The 12617-nt window shown below is 41.6% G+C and overlaps 1 protein-coding gene across 3 annotated transcripts in view; it reads right to left on the reverse strand.

Annotated features, from left to right (window-relative positions):
* Nucleotides 1-12617, reverse strand: part of GABRB3 (gamma-aminobutyric acid type A receptor subunit beta3) — a 195072-nt gene that overhangs the window by 27585 nt on the left and 154870 nt on the right. For all 3 annotated transcript variants that reach the window (XM_054381725.1, XM_054381733.1, XM_054381741.1), the window contains one exon: nucleotides 1255-1475. In XM_054381725.1, the coding sequence (XP_054237700.1) occupies nucleotides 1255-1475 (221 nt within the window). The remainder of the gene's footprint in view (nucleotides 1-1254; nucleotides 1476-12617) is intronic.

Raw genomic sequence — 12617 nt, forward strand, 5'->3', positions numbered from 1 at the left:
GTCACCTTTTTATTGCATTGACTGTGGGGATGGTTCTTCAGATAAAGGAAACATAAAATATCTTGCATCATTTTTTGACATTTAGCTAGTTGTTGAAAGAATCCTAAACCTGCAGTGTTCCATAGCAGGTCAACAGCATGCAAGATGAAAGAAAGTCTCCTTTTGCTAAAACAGTTAATTATAATGACAGTATTTCCTGAAATCCTAAACTTCTTTAAAATTTCATAATAAGACCAGTCTATTTTCATTTTGTCTAGAAAGATTGATCTAATTATATGCCATATGTGATAAGTAATAGAAGTTAAAAAGGTGGGGGGCCAAGACCAAAGTCATTGATAAAAAAATCCCAACTGCTGATAAAAAATGAAAGCAAGTAAAATAATACTAGACACATAATCCATTTCCACACCATTTTCCATCCTTCATTCATTTTTATACTAGGGGTTCTTTATCCTACATTGTCTACGTGTAGCAATATTGAGTATTACCTATGCTTACAAACTCAAGAAACTTGGAATGATGTAAACAGGTCTGCCATTGGCAGAGGCTCACTTTGTTGGTACACTTTAAACCATTAGAATAAATGGAGTAATATGCCCAAAGAAAGCAATTTTTTGGTACTGCTGAGTATTCCAGTAAGATTATTCTAGGGTAATAAGGCTGATTATGAGAAGGAATTTTGTGGCATTTCTAATCATAATAGCTATGACAGAAAACAAAGAAAACACCTGTCAAGCCTAAAATAGGTAGAAAGTAGGGTAACGTAAGATCACTTTGTACCTCTGGTTTGGAATATAACACATTGAAGTGCTGATCCCTGCTTTAAGAAATCACTGGAAGTACCCATAGACACGGATGTGACTGTGGCTTGACTGCACTCACACAGGGCTGCTTGTGCCTTTTCCTTTATTGACTCCAGACATATCAAGAGACAACGTCAGCACCTATATTCAATCTTACTGCCTGTATTTTGGACATAATTTCCAGGTTTACAATTAATGTGCGTCTTTCTGTTTCCTATAGCCACTAAACTTTCCAGACATGGTAACTACAGAAACAGATAAAACCTGACTGAAGGCACTTCTGGCAAAATGAAGAAACATCGAGTGCATCATTTTTTTTCTACAGGCATCTTTCAGAGTTCCAGGGAATGTTACATAATATGCTATCCAGTGTTTGGAATAACCTTGTACCAGGAAGTAAATATCAACAATACATAATGACTAGAGAACTCTTCATCACAGAAGTACAGACCTGAGGCCATAAAGCACTGTTCCATCCGGGTGAAGACGAATCATTCGATTCTTCACGGTAACACCATGCACAAATGATTTCTTGTCATTTAAGAAGTAAGTGTCAGGCACCCAGAGCTGATCTGCCACTCGGTTGTCAAGTGTGAGGTTCAGAGGTATGCCAGCATAAGCCAGCCTTTTATCTCTCCAGTACTGTTGAAAATACATGGTCAAAGTGTAATCCTGGTGAGTAGAAAAAAAAAAAAAAGAGAAGCACAACAGTTAATCACACTTGGTGCAACTAGAATTTTTTTTTTTCATTTATTAACTTATTTTGCTATTGGTTTAGTGTTTTGTTTTGAAAAGCAAAGCACTTATATAAAGCATTAAATATTTCTATCCCTTATTGAAAAATTTGGATAATTCAAGTATCACTCTGGTCTGAGGAAGTATTTCAAATCTTAAGAAATTCAACTAGTATTGGTAGCTTTTGTTCTGTTCCTTCTTTTCTTTCATGCAGTTCCCCTGACAACTACCCAAAATTCTGAAGTTTCTGAATGATAAATGAGATAATAAGAAAATACTGCCATCTTTCCAATTATTAACAATGACAGACAAATGGCAAAAACATTCAAAGTGTTTTGAAGTAGTGTGCAAACTTCTGTCTGAAAAATTAGCTGCAAAGATGTCATTTATACATATGCCTTTATGTGAGATTGCATCTTGCAGTGACATATTTCTTATCAACAGGTTACATAGGTACTTAAAAGAACAGTAAATTGTAAAGTCCTACTAATGTCAATATTTGGTTTTCATAATTTTGCTACTTAAGGCTCACAGTGCCTGTTGTGAGCTGTGATCACTAGCACAAAAGCCTAAGCACAGATACACAGCCCTAAACCATCTATTTTAAGATTCTTTATTTCATTTCAGAGTTTGTTCACCTGACTCAGTCATGTTGTAATAATGCTATATTGAAATGCTTTGGAAGTCTTAGACAATAGGCCTCATTCATTAGCTTCTGGGAACATCTTAAAGTTAAGTGCCACAAAATTGAAACAAAAAAAAAATCACATTAAGTATCAAAATTTCCTATTAGAAACACATTTGTCTTTTCTTTCCCTAACTTTCAAAGTGTGTAAGGATATTTTGGGGTTTAGAAAGCCTATTTTTATGCAATATAAGAAAAAGGAGAACATCTGAAAATAATACTGTCTTATTAATGGAAACTGGTGTTTACAATTAAAGAAAACATTGGGTTAAGGTATGATGATACTGACATATTTAACAATGAAAGAAAAGAGGAAGTACAAGCCATTAAAACTTGGTTTTTCAAATTACAGAAATGTTCTAAAGGATAAAATTCATCATGAAGCTCTTTGCAAAACATAGACAAATGCATGTAATTTCCAAACACATTTAAATATTTAGCAGCAGGTGTGCAAGCCACAGGATACCTGCATTCGCATCTGGTTCTACAAGCTGGTGATGCAAAACACCTCAGGCTTGCTGCCTATCTGGGAAAAGGATGTTAGGCTTTCTAAGTACGGCTGTTGAGGATGGACTATTCCTGTAATGGGTTTCCTGCGGAGACAACCCAGTTTCAAGCACTGATCCTGCCCTGCTTCCCTCAAGCCCTACAGCATTTCCTTGAAATCAGATGAAACTTGAGCATGCCTTTCACATTCAGAGACTTTGCATTTTTTATTCAGTGATTCATTCTCTTTAATGAGGGATCTGCTATAGCTTTAAGATATCACATTAATTGCTTAGCAAAAAAAAAAAAAATCACTACAGATATCAAGGACAAGCTGTTCAAATTTTAGGAAACTAATAGAAGACCTTTGAAAATAAAAGGTCCCAGTGATGGAAAAAAGGAGTGTATGTGGAATTGCCTGGAAGGAAGCTCATTCCTCAAAACTCAGATTCAATATGACTGCTCAGGAGAACGTCCTTTGACCTTTTTGTCAGAAGCTTTCTTTGGTAGGACTAATGGTTCCTGCTCAATGGTGAATGATGTACATGCTACACTGGGTGCACTTGTGTGCTGGTTTGGGGCCAGCCAGAACATCTCTTGCCCCGAAAGGGACAAAAGAATGACACTCACACAAACGGATGGGAGAGTGATGGAAAGTTTAAATGGAAAAGCGATTGGTGAAACTACAGAAAAACTACACAGCATAGTGGCAAAGAATATCCTAAAGCATACAGAGTCTCTTACACAATTCCCAGAGGCTTCCAATCCTTCCCTCCTCCCACCTGAGGGTCTACCCAAACCCCCAGGGCTCTTTCTTCCCCCCTCCCACTGCTAGGCAAGTCTCAGGCTGGCCAGGTCCTAGACTGCCCCCCCCGCCCCCTTCTCCTCCTGGCATTAGGCCTAGTCAGGTGTAAGTGGCCTTGAGGATACTCCCCCAGCATTACCCGATAAGAGAGGACATCTCCCATGGGAGCAGAGAGGGAAGAAAGAGAAAGAGAATGACTTGGCAGATGGATTTATAGGGCGCAGGATTTATGTGTAGAAATACGCCACTTCCTGTGTCCAGCCCTATTGGGTGGGCACCCAGGACACCAGAGGTGTATCTCATGCAGCAGTGGCAGGGGGCACGCAGCCTAAACTGCCACAACTTGCTTCACTCCCATTAGCATGTCAAGAAGAACATAACACTCCTAATGTTCTCTGCAACCAACTTTCTGACCCTGATGCATTAGAATGAGTATCTTCTAACAGCTCTGTTTTGCCTTGATTAAAATTTGTTTCTATTAACATTCAAAATCTCGTAAGTGCTTGGTGTCTCTACTGGTTTGCACATCAATGACAAGAAATTGCAGTTCATAAAAGTTGTGGACAGTTAAGCAGTACACCAAAAGTTCACTAGGTGTAGATGAACAGTATATGCAGAAATGTTAAACAGATATAAAGAAATGGAACTGGCTGGAGGGCCGAGCCCAGAGAGTGGTGGTGAATGGTGCCACATCCAGCTGGCAGCCTGTCACTAGTGGTGTCCCCCAGGGATCAGTGCTGGGCCCCATCCTGTTCAATATCTTTATTGATGATCTGGATGAGGGGATTGAGTCCATCATCAGTAAATTTGCAGATGACACCAAGCTGGGAGCAGGTGTTGATCTGTTAGAAGGTAGAAGGGCTCTGCAGAGGGACCTTGACAGGCTGGACAGATGGGCAGAGTCCAACAGGATGGCATTCAACAAGTCCAAGTGCCGGGTGCTGCACTTTGGCCACAACAACCCCATGCAGAGCTACAGGCTGGGGTCAGAGTGGCTGGAGAGCAGCCAGGTGGAAAGGGACCTGGGGGTACTGGTTGACAGGCGCCTGAACATGAGCCAGCAGTGTGCCCAGGTGGCCAAGAGAGCCAATGGCATCCTGGCCTGCATCAGGAATAGTGTGGCCAGCAGGAGCAGGGAGGTCATTGTACCCCTGTACACAGCACTGGTTAGGCCACACCTTGAGTACTGTGTCCAGTTCTGGGCCCCTCAGTTTAGGAAAGATGTTGAATTGCTGGAGCATGTCCAGAGAAGGGCAACGAGGCTGGTGAGAGGCCTTGAGCACAAGCCCTATGAGGAGAGGCTGAGGGAGCTGGGACTGTTTAGCCTGGAGAAGAGGAAGCTCAGGGGTGACCTCATTGCTGTCTACAACTACCTGAAGGGAGGTTGTAGCCAGGAGGGGGTTGGTCTCTTCTGCCAGGCAACCAGCACCAGAAGAAGAGGACACAGTCTCAAGCTGCGCCAGGGGAGGTTTAGGCTGGAGGTGAGGAGAAAGTTCTTCACAGAGAGAGTGGTTGGCCATTGGAATGGGCTGCCCGGGGAGGTGGTGGAGTCACCATCCCTGGAGGTGTTCAAGAGGGGATTGGACGTGGCACTTGGTGCCATGGTTTAGATAGTCATGAGGTTTAGGGTGACAGGTTGGACTCGATGATCTTTGAGGTCTCTTCCAGCCTTCTTGATTCTATGATTCTATGAAATGAGGTGGCACCGCCCAGCATTTGGCATCCTGGCTTGTATTAGAAAGGCTGTAACCAGCAGGAACAGGGAGGTGATCATCCCGGTGTACTCAGCACTGGTAAAGTCACACCTCTAGTATCGTGGTTAGTTCTGGGCCCCACGCTACAGGAAGGACGTTGAAAAGCTGGAGCATGTTCAGAGAATGGCAGTGAGGCTGGTGAAGGGCCTGGAACACATGACCTGCATGGAGCATCTGAAAGAGCTGGGGTTGTTCAGTCTGGAGAAGAGGCTGAGGGGAGACCTCATTGCTCTCTACAACTACCTGAACAGAGGTTGGAGTGAGGAGGGGCAGAGCCTCTTCTCCTTGGTGTCATGTGAAAGGACTACAGGAAATGGTTTCAAGCTGTACCAGGGGAGGTTCAGGCTGGATGCTAGGAACAGAGAGGGTATTCAAACATTGGAATGGTCTGCCCAGGGCAGTGATGGAGTCACTATCCTTGGAGGTGTTCAAGCAGCATGTTGACCTGGCACTCAAGGACATAGTTTAGTGTCAATCCTTCAGTGCTGGGTTGAGGGCGGACTGGACGATATTTGAGGACTCTTCCAAACAGATGTATTCTGTGATTCTGTCAAATGAACTGGCTAGTACCAAAGCAAAAGAGAAGTAGTGCATCTGAACAGAGGAGAGCTCTAGGCTAGTCTCCTTTTTCCTTTGGCTTGATACATGTTAACAGTTAACAAATGGAGTAATTAGCTAGCCAAGCAAAACACATGTAACAGTACAGGTGGTAACAGTCTGTCATTTTTTTTTTAATAAGAAAATTTACTATGGCAAGGAGCAATGGAGAAAAAACTTTCCAAATTACACGTAGAAATAGCAACACCCAGCAAACATCAAGAACTTTCAGTGTCTTGACTGAAAGACAAGCATCCAAAATACAACCACTAAGTTACATATTTCATTCTTACTTCATCTTCACTTTAAATAAACACCCTAGCTACACATCTGCTAATATATATGATTATATTTGCAAGTATATGATATCCCAAAAAGTTGCTTTTTAAAAAAGTACCTTATTGCATGCAAAATATCAGCTCATTCCCAGTTCTGAGCTTAGTATCTACCAAGGAAAATGTTCAAGTAGCATCTTCTGCAATGGCAATTTACTACCCAGATGCCCTGACACCTAACCCCACGCTCTAGTGCACAAGAGGCATGGCAAAAATAGTGCCCATGAAAGCATGTGTGCTACCACAACACCTTGAAGGATCACTGTACGTTTGTGCTCTGTCAGACTCACCTGTTCTCAGCATGATGGGGTAGAAAGAATTAGTATGAACCATGCTTGTTCAGCATCACACTTTTTTCAATCACTTCAAAGCAAAAAGCAGTAGCAACTCCTATCAGAACTGTACTGAAACTGCATGGTTGTGTGAGGAGTGATAAAACAAGCAGGCAAGGCCAGTTCCTTACGGTGCTTCTACCAATGTAACCACAAAAGAAATTAAACTTATTAAAACCCATAAGGATGTCAGCTCTGATTCTTTGACTAATTTGCTAGATTGTGTACCCACAGAAGAAAGTTTCCCCTTTTCCAGAGGAAAATGCAAACTGTTTTGGCTGTGAACTCAAAAAGAAATATAGTAGGTCAGGTAAAATGAGAAAATGGACTTTTTACCCCTTAGTAAGTAGCCTACAAATTTTATGAAGGGCCACCTTCCTCCAGGGGAGTATCTGATATAGAGGTTAAGAGGGTAGATGTTTAAAGCCAGAAGAGATTAATTCCACTACAGGTACTGTATTGTTGCTATGTTATGTCAAAGATGACACAGAGCTGCCAGTTTTAGGAAATTCTAACTACTGCTCAAAGCAATTTTCTCAGCAGCAAACAACTCCATAAATCGTATTTTTTCCCCACATGATACCATGCCATAATCAGGGTCCACCTTTACCCTCTGCAGCTCCTCACAGTAATAGACATCTAAGGCAACAAAATCATTCAATGACCTGACAGAACAAACATGGTGCTTTTGAAGCACAGGAGAAATGTCCTCTAACAGGAAAAGTTGGACTGCACAGGTAAGATGAGCTTTTGTGCATTCAAAGATCATGGAACATCCTATGGGGATAAGAAATGGTGATGAGCATCCTTGACATTCCAGCACTGCAGTGATGCCACTTAATGCACACAGAGAGGTGTGCTGGTGTATTTTTCATAGACTTCCCTAAGAAAGAAAACAAGAAAAGGAAGAAAAAAGTAAAAAAAAACCCAACCTGAAAAGTAGATAGTTCCTCGTGAAGGAACTGACACAATGGTAAACAGGCTGATACCACAACTTAACTAGAGGATAATGGTAGGGCCATGACATGGCCCAGTATAAACTCAGACAGGCCTTAAGATGTTTAGACAGGGTCCCTTTCTCTCCCCTCCTTCCTGCAGAAAAACAGGGCAATGCAGGAAAAAGACAAAGGGGACAGGACTCCTGCCTGTCTGGTAAACAAGATGTTTATCTGGGGTGAGAGCATGTAAGCTGACCACTGTTCCCCCAGATACAAGGTCTTTGCTTCTGCCTTTTATGGTTATAGCCTGGCAGAACGCCTTTCCATTGGGCAGCTACAGGTTAGCTTCAGTGCCCTGTTGGACCAATTGATCTCTGTCAATTTGTATATATATAAGTGACTTGGTAGTCAGCCTTGCCTTGCCTTGCCTTGCCTTGCTTCAAACCTCGCTTCAAGCCTACTTGGACCTGTCTTGTATGAAGCTGCCTCAAGTTGCCTTGCCCTGCCTCGAGTGCCTGGTCCAGAGCCTGGGATAAAGCCACGAACCATACACATGCAAGCCAGAGAAGCCTCAAGCCTAGAAGCTGGATCCACCTAGCCTGCTTCCTCTTGCCATCAGAGTCATGCCGTGCCTCAGTTTACCCAGGAACCAAGCAAGTGCCTGTTGCAAAGAGCGTCGTTAACTGCCCGTCGTCCACTGAAGCCAGACCAGCCTGGGACCATGCAGTAATCTCTCCTTACCAGCAATCTGCTGTGCCACACCTTACAATAGCGCTCCAAAGCTGACACAGCAGCATCCTCCATGTGGGTAAAACCAGCTGTGAGTAATTAACTCATTGCCCTTTGGGTTTGAAGGTTCTTATCGAGCCTCCCCCCTGCTGTAACTGAGCGCTATCTGCTCTCGGGGACTTTCGCTTTCCAAGTTATTGCCTCCTAATCTGCACAGAATAGTTTATATTTGCCCTAAAACTGCATATTCCCATTGTAAATATATATTCCAACTGTACAACGATCCTTTTGGCATACAACGAGTTTTGGTATATTTCATTAATAAAGGGTTAATATTTTTTATTAATACCCATTTGCCATGTCGTTTATTATTGTTGTGAAGGTAATTAATTAATAATATTCCCCCCTCGACCACAACAATAATATATCTGTGTTCTTTGTGAGAATTTTCTGTGATTTCAAAACATCTTAGGGGAGAATTACAGAGACCCACAACTATTATGTGCTAACCATGTACAAATAAATTTTTAAGTGTTTTCTACATGACATTTGTCTCTCCAGAGACTGAAAATACCATATAGGAAGAAAACTATTATTGAACCACAAAGCTACTTTAGACAGGCAGAATGTACTATAGCATACTAATGTAGAACACCTAATGCACTGACTATAGTACTAATGAGTGGTAAATACTAATGTGCTGTAATACTAAAAGCAAACAATAATTTGCTTTCTATTAGGGGTTTGTTATCTTTAGCTTTTTTCCTCCTGTCCTCAATAAAAGTTTCCTCATCAAAATAAAATTAACAACATCATAGCAGCAATAATGTTCTACATTTGACTATCACAGTTTACAGTCTTACTATGTTATGTATCAAGGATATTAAAGTTTTCCATTAGCTGTAAAAATGATGTGTTTCTTCAAAATTACTGCTAGAGAGAACACTGCAATTAATAATTCGTACAGAATACTGCTAATATGGCAGTTAGGCAAAAGAAATTATTCAAGCAAAATAATTACATTGAAAATTAGTGGAAATATTAGAAAAATGTATGCAAAAAAGAACTATTACACTGCTTGGGAAGACAGACTTGTATTTACTTTGAATGCATACTCCTGGCTCTGATTTCCATTTGGATATAAATTCACATGCTGGTTTTCTTGACCAACAGGAAAATGTGCTAATTATCATCACCTTTTGGATTATTTATCTTTGACAAGTTAATAAAGCAAGTACTCATTCAATGGATAAAAAGATATATTGAAAATCCACACCTTACTCTCCGTATAACTTCAAGGTCCCTTTCCTCACCTTCCACACAATTTCAAAAATTAGATATGGCTGGTGTACTACAAGGAGCTATTTCTGAAGCACTGATGATTGAGTTACATTCTTCCCAATAATCCCAAAGCAAGGTGCAGAATTCTATATTTCAACAGAGTAGCTGTAAATCTGTCCCCCTAGCATAGGGGGGACCTCAGAAATAGATTCATGTACACAATAATTCACATAGCTAAATACTTGTTTAGTAAAGACGGGTTCAGAAAAGCTGTGGTAGTTTTAGGCTGTGCCTGGAAAATTCTCCACAGATCTTGAACATAAAGTAGTAAAATGTAAATAAACCACCATTGGATATAAAAAGGAAAATAATGATAAGGTCTAAATAATCCCATTGGATAACATAAAGCTAGCTTGGTAAACTAACTTTCTCTCTTTTTGCTTCCTTCACTCTAGCAGATACTAGCTGTGGCTTCTGCTGGCTTTGCTGACCTTGGCTGCATTGATTTGTTGTGGCTGAACATTAACAAACAGCTCTCTACTCTTCTCTCTCCTCTGTTGTGTACAAGGGGGAAGGGAGCAGGGAGAGGGGAAGGTGTTGGTAGCCCCCTGGTTTTGTCCAGGGGGTTCTTGTGTTGTTTATAGACTGCAAATATATGTAAATATTGTATATTTTGTACATATTCACCACATTGCACATTTAGATTGTAGTTTTGCTTGTAAATACAGCTTCATTTGCTTCCAACTGAGCTGGTCTGGCAATTTTTTGTTGGGGAGAATTTTCAGCCCACCACAAAGACTAACCTTAGGAAGTCAAAATTTACCAGCAGTACTATTCAGTTGTATGAGATGATCACTTAAACATTTTTCTCAGCATTCAAAATTTCCTAAAAACTTCAGCAATTTTCATATGTTTTTTTCTAAATAAACCATTTACATTGTATTTCACCTGTTGACATTTTGATTTGCCCCATCTGTAATCCACAAATTGCTTATTTAATTGTCAGTAAACAGAGAAAATCATCAAAGTCTATTGTTCTGCAAAGACTTTTTCAAGAAAACTGCCTGATCAGAATGTCTCTGGTAGATGTAGTCCATGAGCATCCTGAGAGGAGACGTATCTATGCACACACTCATCCCCTCTACTCTAACAAAGCACTTTCTTCTTAAGTTTTCTTAGTCTATCTGCTGTTATAGCAAAAGATTCACCTCACTTTTAGAAGACTTCACTGTGACACCACTCAAAAACTTTACAATAGTAGCAAGATGAAAACATGACACATATTTTCCCAAGCATGTGGCTAAAATACTCTGTTAAGAAAATGCCCTGCTAAAGCAGCTTAGCTACACTGATTTCAGTGTGACCCTCCACACATTTATGTTGTCTTTGTATCCTTTGTAACAAATTACCATGTTTTTTTTTCCTCTTCTACTGAAACATGATGTTATAAAATAGTGTTAAATAGATCTAAGGAACTTTTTAGCCACCAAGAACCTACTTGATGCTACAAACCAAAGTTTTCCAAATAAATGTATGATTGCATAGGTCTCTCCTTTCCTCTCATACCCTTTGGCACAAGAGTTTTCATGTCCAGCAAAAACACAGTGTCTTCTGGTGGATTGAAAAGTGGCTGAAATATAGAGCACAGAGGGTTGTGGTCAGTGGGGCAGTCTAGTTGGAGGTTTGTAACAAGTGGTGTGCCCCAGGGCTCAGTCATGGGTCCAGTCCTGTTCAAAATATTCATCAACAAGCTGGTTGAAGAGATAGAGTGTACCCTCAGCAAATTTGCTGATGACACAAAACTGGCAGGGGTAGCTGACACACCAGAAGGTTGCACTGCCATCCAGTGTGACCTAGACAGGCTGGAGAGTTGGGCAGAGAGTAACCTTATGAAGTTCAGCAAGGGCAAGTATAGGGTACTGCACATAGGAAGGAATAATCCCATGTATCAGTACAAGTTGGCAGATGACCTGCTGGGAAGCAGCTGTGTGGAAAAAGACCTGGGAGTCTTGGTGGGCAACAGGATGACCGTGAGCCAGCAATATGTCTTTGTGGCCAAGAAAAGTCAATGGTATTCCAGTATGCATCAAGAACAGTGCAGCAAGCAGGCCAAGGGAGGTTCTTCTCCCCTTCCACTCTGCCCTGGTGAGGCCTCATCTGGAGTACTACGTCCAGTTCTGGGCTCCTCAATTCAAGAAGGACAGGGAACTGCTTGATGGGATATAGCAAAGGGCAACAAAGACGATTAGACTAGAACATCACTCTTATGAAGAAAGGCTGAGCGACTTGGGAGTTTTTAGCCTGTAAAGGAGAAAACTGAGGGGAGATATTTTATAAATACCTAAAGGGTGGGTGTCAGGAGGATGGGACCAGTCTTTTTTCAGTGGTGCCCAGTTACAGGACAAGTGGTAACAGGCACAAACTTGAACTTAGAAAGTTCCATCTAAACATGGGGAGGAAATTCTTTATTTTGAAGGTGGTACAGCACTGGAACAGGCTGGCCAGAGACATGGTAGTGTCTCCATCTCTGGAGTCATTCAAGACCCACCTGGATGCCATCCTGTGCAGCCTGCTTTAGGTGAACTTGCTCCAGCAGCGGGATTGGACTAGATGATCTCCAGAGGTCCCTTCTAATCCCTATCACTCTGTGATTCTCCAAAGAGTCTGTCTCCCACTGAGCATCTCTGAAGAGGGTTGCCATACCAACCTGTGCTTGGCTTTCTGCAGGCAAAGGCAGCACAGTTGACATAGCAACCAGCCAAAGCAGCTTCTCCCCAGCTTTTTGGTGGTCAGTGCAACAGAAGAGAAGCTTTTCAACAGGAATGAAGGGAGCAGCCTTCCTGCAATGGCCAGGGGAGCTTACTCTTCAAAAGCTGGCTTTTCTCTCTCTGTGTTCCTCTGCCCACAACAAACTGACAGATATGCCTTCCCATTCTGGGGGTGTTCTCTCATCTGAACATCAGAGGACACTAGCTGACAAGGAAGCAAGTTCTTGGGCTGAGCTTTGGAAGGTGAATATGGAGAGAGAAAAAAACAAGTTTCTGCAAATATTTCAGTTCAGGGACATAAGTCAGAACAATAAGAAGTCAGTTTGGGGTATTTAATCCCTGACAGACAGGGGGAGAACACTTAAATAG

The sequence above is a fragment of the Indicator indicator genome, chromosome 1 (assembly GCF_027791375.1).
Source record: "Indicator indicator isolate 239-I01 chromosome 1, UM_Iind_1.1, whole genome shotgun sequence".
Lineage (NCBI taxonomy): Eukaryota > Metazoa > Chordata > Aves > Piciformes > Indicatoridae > Indicator > Indicator indicator.